Here is a 13,343-nt window from a genome sequence, read left to right as displayed (position 1 = left end):
GACTAGCTTTGGGGGCATATGAAGCCACTACTAATGAGGCAGTTCAAGGTGATATGGGATGGTCGACGTTCGAAGCACGGGAGGCGAAAAGTAAGGTCATTATGAAGAATGTTGAGGCAAATAAATGAGAAGAGCTGGGTGGCAAAATTTTTCAGGCACCTGTACCATAGAGAAAGGGATTGCCTGCACCGGTGCAGTATTGATACGACATGGAGGAGAACTAGATGGCTTGCGAATAAATACAAATGCCATATGGGGGAAGACAACAATATAAAACCCACCTTGAAACAAAAAATGAAATCCTCAAAAAATGCCCATTGGCAAAAGAGAATGCTGAACAAACCGACAATGGAGCTTTATAGTGCGGCTAAGACCAAAATGCCGGGTTGGTGCAGTGGTAAGACGCCCGACTATACTGCGCCAGAGTACCCGGGTTCGATTTCGACCTCGGTGGCTGCGTTTCGATGGAAGCGAAACGAAGGGGCGTCCGTGTGCTGTGCGATGTCAGTGCACGTTAAAGATCCCCAGGTGGTCGAAATTACTCCGTAACCCTCCAGATCCCCAGGTGGTCGAAATTACTCCGTAACCCTCCACTATGGCTCCTCTTTCTCTCTTTCCAGTTTCACTCCCACCTTCCTCCCTTCCCGTACGGCGCGGTTCAGGTGTCCACAGAAACAAGTGTCACAGATACTGCACCTTTCCCTTCCTGTGAACCAATTATCAAATTACCAAATTTTTTTTTTTTTACAATTCCAAAGGTAGAGGTTTAATTTTTGAGGATGGGGCTCTTGAGGGTGAATGAATGAATGAATGAAAACTTTATTGGTTCTTTAAGAAGTAGTAGCGGTAGAGGACGGAGTCTTTGTCTTGAAGTCTGTGTCCTCCTTGGCCGTAGGTGGGCCCCTAGTCCAGGGCTCCACTGAATCGGGCCACCTCGCTTGCGTGTACTATGAGTGCCCTTTGGGCCTCTAGCTCGCAGCTGGTGAGCCGGCTCTCCTATTGTGATCCGCACTTGGTGTTTTGTACTTGTGAAATGTTTGATTCCTTCCGCACTCCCATGTGACATGCTACCGGCAAAAATTTAACAGCACAGGTGACATTTGCTGCTGCTGCAGGCAAAGCCGGGAAACGACTCGTATTATTATAGAATGTAAGGCACTTCAACCACCAGTGTACGACGCCGACGTAGTGATTCGAGAAGCACTGGGGTTTCGGGACATCATGACAGGCTAAATTATGTAACAGTGAAAGGAAGTAAAGTGACTTCAGGGATGCAAAAGGTCAAGGGAGTAGTCGAGTAGTGTTGAACTGTGCAGAGGCTATAATCAACTAACAAAAAAATATTGAGCATTCGACGTATTACGAGCCAGGTGACACTTCTCACCACCCTGTTAAAAAGGGGATGCTAATAATTATACATCTAGCAAAAAAAAAAAAAAAAAACTCGTCATTCCTTGCGCTTGCTAACTGTGCTTCAAATTATGTGCGCGTGTCGTCTGTTCTTGAAAGCTTATTTCGTTCATGTTCTCACAGCCGAACGCGCGGACATAATCATAAACTATGCAAAAGGAAAATAATATGCACAACATTAAGTGAAACGTTTATAATCGTTCCTAATAATTTTAGCTATGTAGCCATCGACAGGTCGGGCGAACGGTGGCGTTTGGCATTTTGGGCGCTCTGGTAGAAGCGCGAAGTTTGCCATCGCGCCACATTTTGGTTGGACCAGCACCACCTAGACAAACACGGAGCTAGGTCTACAGGCTGGTGCTTGAGACTGGGTTTGTACTATATTCTAGTTCACTGTACTTTGTACTGAGAGTTTAGTGAGAGGTTAGTTTTTTCGTCTTTGGCGCCGTCTGCTTCGCCGGTCGCACGAAGCAAAGCACAGAGCCACGCCAATCCATAGGCAGCAACTTGTGTCGGTCTGCTACAGTGTACTCTGCTGCAGGGCCGGTCGTTTTTGATTGTTTCATGTTGAGGGGTTGAAGGTTCAGACTGTTGAGGCGTACGGAGACCTTGTGACACTGACAGACATGACCCGAAGTGAGAGTTCTCTTCTAAGATGAAGCTATCTAAAGCTGCGCTATCCAATATGCATGATGAGCGCGTCCGTGCCATTGTCCGTGCATGAGAGTGCACCCGCGAAATCTATGGCCGCATCGGCCGACGGTAGGATATTACTGTGCTGCGGCCCGCCGACCAAGTACTGCCGAATGAACACTGTACATACATGCTAGGCGGCTGATAACAGTGGTCTATGGACATCATTGGTGTCACCTGTGTCAAGTGAACGCAAACATCAGGACCAAAGCGGCCAGGTGGGTGCAATTTCACTGTCCTCTTCTCGAATGTTGTCACCCTTCTGTTGGTGATTGCAGCCAGGAAGAATTGGCCCAGTCAGATTAAAAACTGGTACAAACACAGAGCGTCAAGTTTGCAGGCCCGCCACGGCGGAGAAAAGAGCGGCACTGCAGCGTGCGGGCCGACCAGATGCAGAAACCCGTGGGTAGGGGTTCAAGCTGTGTTTCGTGGCCCCAAAGAGCATCGCAATGCACGAACGCTGTGTGGGCATCGTAAACGATCTAGGCTCTCTGAAACTCGGACTTTTTTTTTTTTCTCGCGGTTTTGTACAAATGCATTGTGCCATGGGTCGAGTGTCTGTGCGTTCGTTGCGTGTTGGTCGCACTTGCATACCAATGTGTTGTTCGTCGTAGTGCAACACCTGCAGAGTCCATTTGAGCTCAGAAGCAGAGTCGATGCGATTTTGCGTAGGAAACTTTCGTATCCAACTGCCGTTCGGGCTACCAGATGTTTAAAACCTTATTTAAGTGATGCCACTCCACGAGCTAGAAGTTGCAAGATATTGCACTCTGCTTGCTATGGTGCATCATGAGTACCATGTGATCAGCGAGCATGATCTGCTCCCCCAGTGAAGCTTAGAAGGGCACTGCTTCCAAGTTTCTGTTCCGGCTTCCTAGGAATTCCGGCTTCCCTAGTTTGAATACTTAATGCTCTAGGTTCCTAGTGCATCCTGTACACAAATTTCCAATAACTGTATTCATCATTCTAGCATGACATAGATATCTAGATGCCTGGGCAGAGATAGCGACTTTCTTGCGACATTGACTTCCTTCCAGTGTTTGGGAACCCTCCTCTGTGGCATCCTTCATAACCCGAGCGGCTTTGAAATACTAAACCCTGTAAACCAAAGCAAAGCACACTAATACTGGTAAATATTTTAAGGTATATAACGTCACTGAACAAATGATTAGCATTACTCTATCGGAGTGCCACTGCATCCCTTCTGTATTTTCTTTCAGCATTATAAATTCTCAATATTCAGTGTAGTTTATTCACTGTAAATTTTTATTTAGCATGCTGAATCAGTGCACTCAATGATAACTCAGGAGGAAGACAACACAAGTACACTGTAGATTGTGCTCGTGTAGCCTGAAGGTGCCAATTGAAAATAAATGTGCATAAAGTGGTTGGGAAGGTTAGACAAAAAAAGTCCAGAAAAAAAATTGTGAGGGACCAGGTGGGTAAACAACACATGAAAGCTTTTGAACAACATTTGGAACATTGCCATTTTGTGACTTGCAGCAGGCTCTTTTTCAGTGAGAGGTATGAAGGGGGCATGGACTAGCTCGGTCCGTCAACGCATGTGGGGTCTCTATTGAACGTTAGTGCTCCTATTCACATTGATGTGTGCACATCTTCGACTGAATGGATTACCTGCAAGTCCACACTGCTGTCCCAAGTGACTACGCTTTTACTACCCTTCAGTGCTTCTGAAAGCTTGAGGCATTGTCTTATTAAATTGCAGGCTTCTGATATTCGATAGTAACTGTTGGGTTGTCACAATTGCTGACTACTCATAATAATGTCCTGAGAATTATGTTGACCTAGCGCTGCACTGGAACCTGCACAGAAGTGGACAACAAGGCTTGACGTAGCAGCCTTTGGGTTTGGATTGGACCAATAATATTTACCTATGCCACTGCAGCAGATGTCATGGGAGCAAGAAAGGATGCCTTTATATGCGAACTGCACCAGTTCATTCAAATATATCTCAGTTCAGAACGTAGTGGACTCGTCTTGCCTCTGCCTGACCAAAATTTCACCAATGGTGTGCCATGCAAATGCATAGTCGGTCCACTTCACACAAACTTTTCTCAAGGAAAGAATAATATGGGAATTTTCAATCATGTTTTCTAAAATATATTGGCCATCATCAGTTAGTCTCAGTACCCTTCTTTTGCAAGCCATTTGCTCTTGATTGGCAAAACAGCAATGTCAATAGTCCGGTTCAAATTTGAGGGCAATCTGTGATGAGGTTTGACATCCTGTTCAAAAGGGGCCCAGTGTTTAAGACTGATTAAATCAGCTTTTATAAACATTGTATGGAGATGTGCACACTAGAAAAGCAAAATTGCCAAAAGGCAGAGAATAAAATGCTAGAGAAAAACAGGTTCCTACTTCACTGCAGGGTGCTGGTCTTCATTGGAACTTGAACAGAGGTTCACCCACACGGTGGGATTTTAATGCTCGGGCTCTTTTCTCGAGTAATGACACCGCTCAGCTGAACAGCTAGGCTAGGCCAAGTCATGTGTCGTGAAGGCGCTGAAACAAAAAATTGCTTCAATGCATTTCGACATGTCGAACTATAGGATCCTCATGTGTTTGGCTCATCGAGCAGCTCGTGCCTGAAAGAGGTTTTTCGACCACAACTTTGGAAAGGTTTCTATGATCCATACTCACCTTAAGTTATGTCAGTCAGTTTGTCATCTTTTTGTTTGCCTGAAAGGCCTGCCACTTGTTGTACATTTTTTGCAAGGTTATATGGCTTAAAACCGATGGTGGAAGTGTTTTGGAGCACTCTTTGAATGCAAATAGAGCTAGCTTGATCATCCATTGAACAGTCTCTGCTCTTCTTAATGCCTTTAAATTCTTCCCATGTAATAGCTAGCCATACGGAGATGTCCTAAATAGTTCATCTGTTTTCTATCCCTATATTTGCACACTTCGTATCTAGATTGCACTTTGGCTCTTTTGTCTATTGCACTGGGCTCGAGAAAGAGGCGTTTAAAATTGCACTTTTATTTTGACACTTTACAATTGTTCATTGTTTAATATGAAGAAAATGTTGCTCGCTACTGACATCGATCATGACAGACTAACTTTAATATATGTTTACTATACTTTGTGTGGTTTTCATTTCTTTTGTCCCTTTTTTTTAGGGGGTGGGGGGCGGGGGATGGGAGGGAGTTACAGCTGCAGTCCTCTCTTTGCCCCAGAAGAGGGCTAGTCTTGGCAGACCTTTCATTTCAGAGAGTCCTGGTGTGAGTCAAACTGATACTATGTATTTTGTCCCCTCAGAGAATTGCCAACACGTCCTCCTGTGTCCCTGTTTGACTGGACTCGCAGACGCTGCTTCCGGTGTCCAAGTGTTGTGCACTGCTCCAGTGCAGCACTGCATTGTTCCTTCCACCAGAAGTCCTGGTCCTGCACTAGGCCTGGATGACCTTCGTGCCCCAGTGTTCTGGTGGTGGTGGCAGTGACCGGACACTGCCAGAGGCCGAGCAACGTTTTCGGTGTTCGGGCCTTTTCCTTTCTGGTGCCATGGCCACCTCTTCCGGCAACGCTGGGGATGCAATCATGTCGCAGGTTTGTACTGAATAATTTGCTGGGATGCGGATGTTAAAGGGACACTGAGGGTAAATTGAAGTTGGCCTTTGTTAGTGGAATACCATGTTCCAGTGATAATTTGAACGACTGAAGTTAGTGACGTCAGTAGAATGCCAGGAATCGGTGCTCATATAGGCCTAGGAAAGGGGAAGAAATGAAATACACGTATTGCCACCCAGTTCCTTCTTCACGGAGATTATTTTCGCATCAAAGCCAATTCCAACTAGATCTCAGGCTAGAGTTTAGTTCAGTTCCAAAACATTGATCATAGAGTCCTTCTTAGCCTTGACATCATGGGGTTGAATCCTATTTAAGAGATAAAACATGTTCCAATTTCAACTCCGACTTTCTTAGCTATAATAGTTTCTTTTGCTGCTAAAAAACATTAACATTACAAAAGAGAGCCACATAATTATGTTTGCTAACAAAAATAATGCATTGTTTGCAGGGTCTCTTTAAATGGTGGTGGTTGTATCCTTTGTCCAGCTTTTCATGTTTGCGTTTAAGTGTGCATTTAAACCAAGGAAATTAAAATTTTTGTCACATTTCTGGTTGAAAATACTTCTAGCCACACGTAATGTTGTTCTGAATCGATCAGGATTGAATTGTATGACCCATGTTGATCAGAGAGGATTTGCCCAACAGTGATACTTCAAGTTGTAATGAAACATTGAATTGCAATTGCATGCTGTTGACAACACATTGCAGCTTTTGTATTTCTTTTGTATTGTAGCCTTTACAAAAAAAAAGAAAGAAAAGAAAAATCTGCTTGTTCCAATTACCACTTTGCACAGTTCGCTTTAGTAAATCTTTGCAGTATATAACGCAGAGCAGAAGGGTTCCTGAATCGATGGCTCCATGTGGGCATGCTCACATAGCATTGCTCAAACCTTGTTCCATTTTAGCAATTTCTTTGTGTCACAGATGCAAACTGCACAGCTGCGATATACAAAGTATTTTGTCTAAGTTTACCTCTTCACTGCTTTACAAAGCTTGGCCTTCCTGAGCGCTGCTTTCTTCGCCGTTGCCTCTCAACCCCATGGTGGATAAATGTTCACTTTATCGCCATTGTCGAGGTGCAACAGCTGCACCATTTTGGTACAGCTGCATATTTCCGCGCTATGCTGCGCCGTATGTGTGAAATTGGTTAAATTTGCTCCAAGCTGCGCCAAAATGCCCCGACTAGCCGTCACAGTTTGCGATACTCAGGGACAACTTTCCACGGCCGTGATATGGCCAGTCACCACATTTCAGACACTGCATGATGCGTCACTGGCCTTTTAGTTTTAAGGTGAAAGCCTTTAATGGCTCATGCTGTCGTGACGTCATAGAGGTCTCGAACAATCACAGAGCACCACCACAGTATGCACGAATGCATGCCTTATATGGCCATTTACCAATTAATGACTAATTAAATAATTACTAACTGATGGCCGAGTAATTAATTAACTAATACATGATTAATTGCCCACCTGCTTAATGACCAATAAATAACTAATGCTTAATTAATCAATTACTAATTAGTGCCAGTTGCATAGCAGAATGCGGCACTCAGACTTTCGCCTTTCACTACTGTAGTCGCTGAAGTCCCTCATAATTTTTTCTCTTGAGATGATGTCACACCATTCTAACTCGTATTCATATTTTTCTTTACAGTTACAGTTTGTGGATGCTTCACCACGGGTCACACAGTCTGTGAGGTGAAGCATCCCCTTAACGCAAAGGGGCTATTTGTAATGAGGCACCATTGATACTGCATCGCATCACGAAAAGGGCTGTGGCGGTACTTGCAATATTAAAGCAATACTCCAACACTGTGTTTTAAGCACCTCATGCTTTTAATGGATGTGCCTCTAGTTCTTTTGGCGCTCTTGGAAGTTTTTGGTATTTTCTGGGGCCAGTCGTGTACACTAAAGTTGTTTTGATGCTGTCTCATCAATAGATTCACTTTCCTGTCATCAGATAGTGTAGGCAGTATGTCAGTGATGGCTTCTGTGTTTGTGCTAGTATAACTTTAGGTGGTACATGTGAAATTTATTCCGTGCATCAGCAGGTCAGGAAACGCGCAGCAGCCTTAGATTTTGAATTTCATAACGCCTCAGAGGAACCCAAGACTACCAAAATTAACATTTATGGATGCTGGAACATCAAAATACTATAATGTCGCTGCTCTATACACGAAATATATATCGAATATCCAGAGTCATCGCCCACCCCTGTTAATCAAGATATCGAGTCACAACCACGGAGCCATCGCCAGCCCCTACAGAAACGGATCGTGGGCTGAAGAAGTGTTTGCTTATCAGTTTTTTTGGCTTACAACTTGCTTTCTTATCTGCTTTCGGCATTCTGCCTTTTACCTTTTGGCTGCTATTTTTCTTTCCCTTTTGTCTTTCTTTCCGTGTTTGCTTTTGAATCAGCATTTTATTGTTTGTCTTGCTTTTGGGTACAGACTGATCACAGTCGCGGCTTTGAATCGGGCTATTCTGGAGCTGCCCTTACACGACACAAGCTGTGGATTTTGCAGACTGTAAAACATTTTTGTATGAGTCTTGCGAGCAATTAGGAAAAGGTCCCGTGATTAAGATTGTCAAACCGTGCTAGTTACAAAAGAAAAAAAAGCATATTCTCTAGCTGTTTTCTTTCTTATTGGGTCCCCAAAGTTTGAAAAATTAGCCTTCTCAGTTTTATGGACCAAATTCTCTCTTTTTTTAGTGTGATAGCATGCCTTGCACTACAAAGCACTTATTTACAAAAATATGTACTTGCCGGATTCTTAAACAAAATATAATAAGCGCTGGTGATCAGTGGCCCTTCATAGATTTACTTTGGATCACATTCATACAGTCCGATATTCACATCTCTTCAGTTGGTTTTTGCGCTGAAAGTAAGATTTCTTTCCTATTTAACAGCTCCAAAGTTTGGATTCGTGCTGCAAAGTGGTTTTTTTTTTTTCTTGTGAGCTGCTCCAAATATGGATTTTACTGCTCCAAAATTAAGCTTTTGCTGCTCCAAAAATTGCTACTAATCCCATTTCAGCTGTTGCGCCCCTGCCATTTTTCACACATGTACAATGCATTCAGCAAGCTGGCCTAATATACAGCTGCTGCAAATTATCTCATGGTTCCCTTTCAGCCACTATATATGTACACATGTGTGTACAGAGTGAACACAAATGTTCCTTGGAGTATGGCACACATAGGTGGGATTGTTTTTCACCTGAAGTTGTAGAGAGAGTGCCTTTTTTGATGCTAAATAGCAAACCCTTTGCGTAATATTGTGCAAACACTGACAAATTGTGCAGTGGAGTGGGCAGAGCTCTTAGGTTATTAGCACAGGCCATTAAAGGTGTTGCATCTTGTCATCATTTTGTCCCCTTTTTGGGCTTTTCATTGTGTACTGGAAGATGCCGATGCCCTGGAGGTGAAATGGGGATTAATGCAGTGATGGATGCTAGACAGGAAGGTGATATTAATGCTGGGCAGAGATTCCCGAGTGCTTCGTAAGCAAAAATTGAAGTATACTTTAAGTAACAGTGCATGAAGGTGACTTTGCTGAACCTATTTTAATCAGTACATTTAAACCTATATGTAGTTAACCTCTATGTAGCAGATTCCTTGATGTTATGAAGCTTTCCAATTCCCCAGTACTTCCACCATTGAATTGCGTGTATTTGAAAGCTCCGTGTAATGAAAACATTGTGGTGGTTGACCACTGTTGGTATCACTTGAGTATCATGGCTGGCATACTTGAGGCATTGTTCGAGACGTTTTCGTCACTTGGTGCTGTTCCTTGCGAGATGAGTAAACCATTGCAAGTTGTTATGTTCGTTGCAGTATGCAAAGTGCATTTGGTTTTCCAGAATGGCATGGTGTCGCGACCGAAAGTTTACAGCAGTTTTCGTGCATCTGTGCACATATCACAGAATTGACATAGTGTTTTGTTTCTTATATGTTGCAGCCTAAAATGGTCTGAATATTTTTTTAATGCTCTGCTACTTGATCCTGGTAATTTTTGGCATTGATAATGCACTACTAATTAGCTCTTCAATGCCTTCCAGGCTGATAAATTGACCCAGCACATGGCGCAAGACGCTACCACATCAGTGAAGCTGTTCAACCTGTCCAAGTCAATGCAGTGCTCTCCAGTGATGACGTCTACGCTTTCACAAACTGTGGAAAGGGTTATGGAGAACAAAGGTAAAGGACGCTTCTATTTTAATCAACACTTTGCTGCCCACACCCATCCCATCCATAGCCTGGTACCAATGGTTTGAGGGTTGTATGTTCCTGCTTTTCAAGTGTTCCTGGACAGCTAGTCCAGTGAGTAGCAGAGGAACTGCGACCTCTCATCGATTACCTCGAAAAGACCGCCTTGCCGCGGCCTCGCCTTTTTACATGTGGCGTATTATCATCCTACTGGCGAGACGGCATCCTCTATAAGGAAAACTATGCTTCCACAGGCACTCAGTGCCAGCTAGTGGTCCTGACACCACTGCAAACCGACGTTTTACAAGCATGCCACGACGAGCTTTCTGCCGGGCATCTCGGTTTTTCTCGGACATTGGGTCGGATACTACAGAAATACTGCTGGCCCAAGCTTACTGCTGTTGTCCAGCACTGTGTTAAGATGTGCCGGGATTGTTAATTTCCTAGGACGCCGCCTGCCAAGCCAGCTGGCCTGCTGCGACCGATTGATCTTCTTTGAGTACCTTTTCACCGTGTTGGTATGGACTTCCTCAGGCCACTTCCTATTAATCATCAGGCAACCAGTACAGTATAGTTGTCACCGTTTACCTCTCCCGGTATTGTGGAAGAAAAGCCTTTCCCAGCGAGACCTCTATTGATATTAATCGCTTTTACATCAACCTAATCCTTTGTCACAGTGCCCCTGCAGTCATTTTAACTGACAGAGGCATGGCATTTAATTGAGCTCTAACCCAGGAAGTTATGTGTTTCAGTTGCACTTATCACCATAGAACAACAGCCTACCATCCTCAGACGAATAGTCTTACTGAGCGGCTCAGCAAGACCGTCACCGATATAATTTCTGTGTACGTTGACGACGACTATAAGAGCTGGAACCAGATACTACTACGTATTTACTCGCATAATGCTCGCACTCGCATAATGCTCGCACCCCCCACATTGCCTATCGAAAATTGGAATTTTTTTTTTCCTCGCATAATCATCGCACCCCCAACATCACTGCCGCGAGAGTCGACATGTTGCACCGCGGCAGTCGACTACGCGTAGCGAGCGCCATCTTTCTAGTGCTACTGAAACTAGCTGGCCCCGTTAGGTGCGTGTGCTACCAGGAGGCGCTACCTGACCCAACCGACGATCATCATCACCAGCTCCGACCACTCCGAGCGCCTCGAGAAGGAAACGTCAAGGTGTTTCGTCAGTTTTGTTCCGCTGGTACTGCCGCACGTTCTCCCGAGTTCCGCGCATAGTTCTGCCATTTTGCGAAGACTTTCGTAGGCCTCGCTCAGTGCGTGCTACTTTTGTCACCGTGCTCTCTGTGCCGCTTCGCCATGGGGCGATACGCAAGCTACACCGCTGCCTTTAAGCTAAAAGCTGTCGAGTACGCTTTGGAGCACGGCAACCGCGCTGCCAGCAGACACTTCGGAGTCAACGAGTTTTGTGTCCGCTACTGGAGACGGCAGCACGACAAGCTCAAGGCAACCAGCAAGACTCGGCGTGCCTTCCGTGGTCCGAAGACGGGAAAGTTTCCTGGGGTTGAAACTGCACTCCTGGACTACATTAAGGCTCTACGGGCGGATGGTTGCGCCGTGTCAATAGAGCTGATGCGGAACCAGGCGCGCGTAATTGCAAGGAAAGAAGGCATCTCGGCGCAAGATTTCCAGGCAAGTAACGGGTGGGCCACGCGGTTCATGCGGCGCAATGGACTTTCGCTCAGGAGGCGGACGACGCTTTGCTAGCGGCTACCTGCAGCCTATGAAGACAAGATTGTGGACTTCCATCGCTTCGTGATACGAATTCGGCAGGAAAGAAACTTCTTGCTCTCCCAGATCGGAAACGCGGACCAAACGCCCCTCAATTTTGATATGCCGAGCAGCACTACAGTGGAGCAGACAGGTGCGCGGTCTGTGCACATAAGGACGACTGGTGCCGAAAAACAACGATGCACGGTCATGCTAGGCGTGACTGCGGACGGGCGGAAGCTGCCACCATATGTGATTTTTAAGCGGAAAACCCTGCCAAAAGGAAAGCTGCCCTCCGGAATACACGTGCGGGTGCAAGAGAAAGGTTGGATGACGGCAGAATTGATGATCGACTGGTTGAAGACGGTGTGGGCACGGCGATCGGGAGCACTTCTTTGTCCGTCGCTTCTCGTTCTTGATAGCTTCCGCGGTCACCTCATGGACTCTGTTCGCGCGAAGTTGACGGAATTGCGTACGGACATCGCAGTAATACCAGGTGGCCTCACATCGATGCTGCAGCCTCTGGACGTGTCTTTGAACAAGCCGTTCAAAGATAACGTTCGGAGGCTGTATGCAGAATGGATGGCCGAAGGCCAACACGCTCTTACGCCGGGTGGCAAGATAAAGAGGCCATCTGTGGAGCTGCTGTGCAACTGGGTAGCAGATGCATGGAGCATGATTGGCGCTGACGTGGTCGTGAAGAGTTTCAAGAAAACTGGCATTTCCAACGCCCTGGACGCGACAGAAGACCACTTGGTGTGGGACGAAGATGAAGAGGGTGAAGCTGAGGAAGCCGACGAAGCAGCGACCAGCGATAGCGATGGCAATGTCAACGTGGACTCCGCGGACTCTGAGTGATGGTGATGTTGCGGGCGGCCAGCCTTCGCAAATAAAGTGTTTCTGCAGCTAGTGTTTGTCGTCTCTGTGGTTTTATTACAAATGTAAGTCCTGCTTGCAATTGAAGTTTTGGTTAAATTTACAATAGCTGGCTTGAGAACCCCGGTTCACAGCCTATTTACATTTGCTTTCAACACTCCAAAGCATTGTTCAAAAATTTTCCCCGCGTAATTATCGCACCCCCTAACTTCGCACCGATTTTCTGCGAAAAAAAGTGCGAGGATTATGCGAGTAAATACGGTATACGTCACATTCGCATATAACACCACAGTTCAAAAGACGACGCACTTCACACTGTTTCGTTTCGTGTGCAGATGCGAAGTTGTTACCATGCTGGACGCAATGTTACTACTGCCAGATGTTACGCACCCATCACTTGCTGGTTCTGATCAATTCATTCAGTATCTGAGGCCGTCTGCCAGCTGGCTAGGCTGAGAACCTGTGCACAGCAAGTGAGTGGCGCTCAATGCTACAGCTTTCGTCACCGGGCAGTAATTTACAATCCTGGTGATCAAGTTTGGGTGTGGATTCTAGTCAGAACAGCAAGGTCACTCTAAGAAGCTTTCGCACGGCCAATATAAAGTGCTACGCAAACTTGGCGACGTCACTTACGAAGTGATCCTGCAAGAGACTGTTCGCTCCTCCAAACTGTAGGCTCAAACCGAAATCGTATGCAGTCGAACCCGGATACATCGAACTCGAAGGGGATCGCGAAATTGTTCGATATATCGATAATTCGATATACAGAAATTGGCTTGAGAAGCCACTTGCGATCATGAAAAATGATACGGTATTTGTCGCGTAGTCA

At 45.5% G+C, this 13,343-nt stretch overlaps 1 protein-coding gene across 4 annotated transcripts in view; it reads left to right on the top strand.

Moving 5' to 3' along the window:
- Positions 1–1,705: 1,705 nt before the first annotated feature.
- Positions 1,706–13,343, top strand: part of LOC146173735 (uncharacterized) — a 50,251-nt gene continuing 38,613 nt past the window's right edge. Inside the window, exons 1-3 of one of the 4 annotated variants that reach the window (XM_084583983.1) lie at positions 1,706–1,781; positions 5,431–5,670; positions 9,752–9,890. In XM_084583983.1, coding sequence (XP_084440109.1) covers positions 5,524–5,670; positions 9,752–9,890 — 286 coding nt within the window. In that variant the 5' untranslated portion in view covers positions 1,706–1,781; positions 5,431–5,523. Of the gene's footprint in view, positions 1,782–1,860; positions 2,322–5,430; positions 5,671–9,751; positions 9,891–13,343 lie in introns of those variants that run through there. The other 3 variants (XM_084583984.1, XM_084583982.1, XM_084583985.1) reach the window with 3 other exon arrangements.

This window comes from Amblyomma maculatum, chromosome 11 (assembly GCF_055883805.1).
Source record: "Amblyomma maculatum isolate TAMU_Amacu chromosome 11, ASM5588380v1, whole genome shotgun sequence".
Taxonomy (NCBI): Eukaryota; Metazoa; Arthropoda; class Arachnida; order Ixodida; family Ixodidae; genus Amblyomma; species Amblyomma maculatum.
The sequence above is the reverse complement of the archived record's forward strand: the minus strand, read 5'-3'. Positions and strand labels throughout refer to the sequence as shown.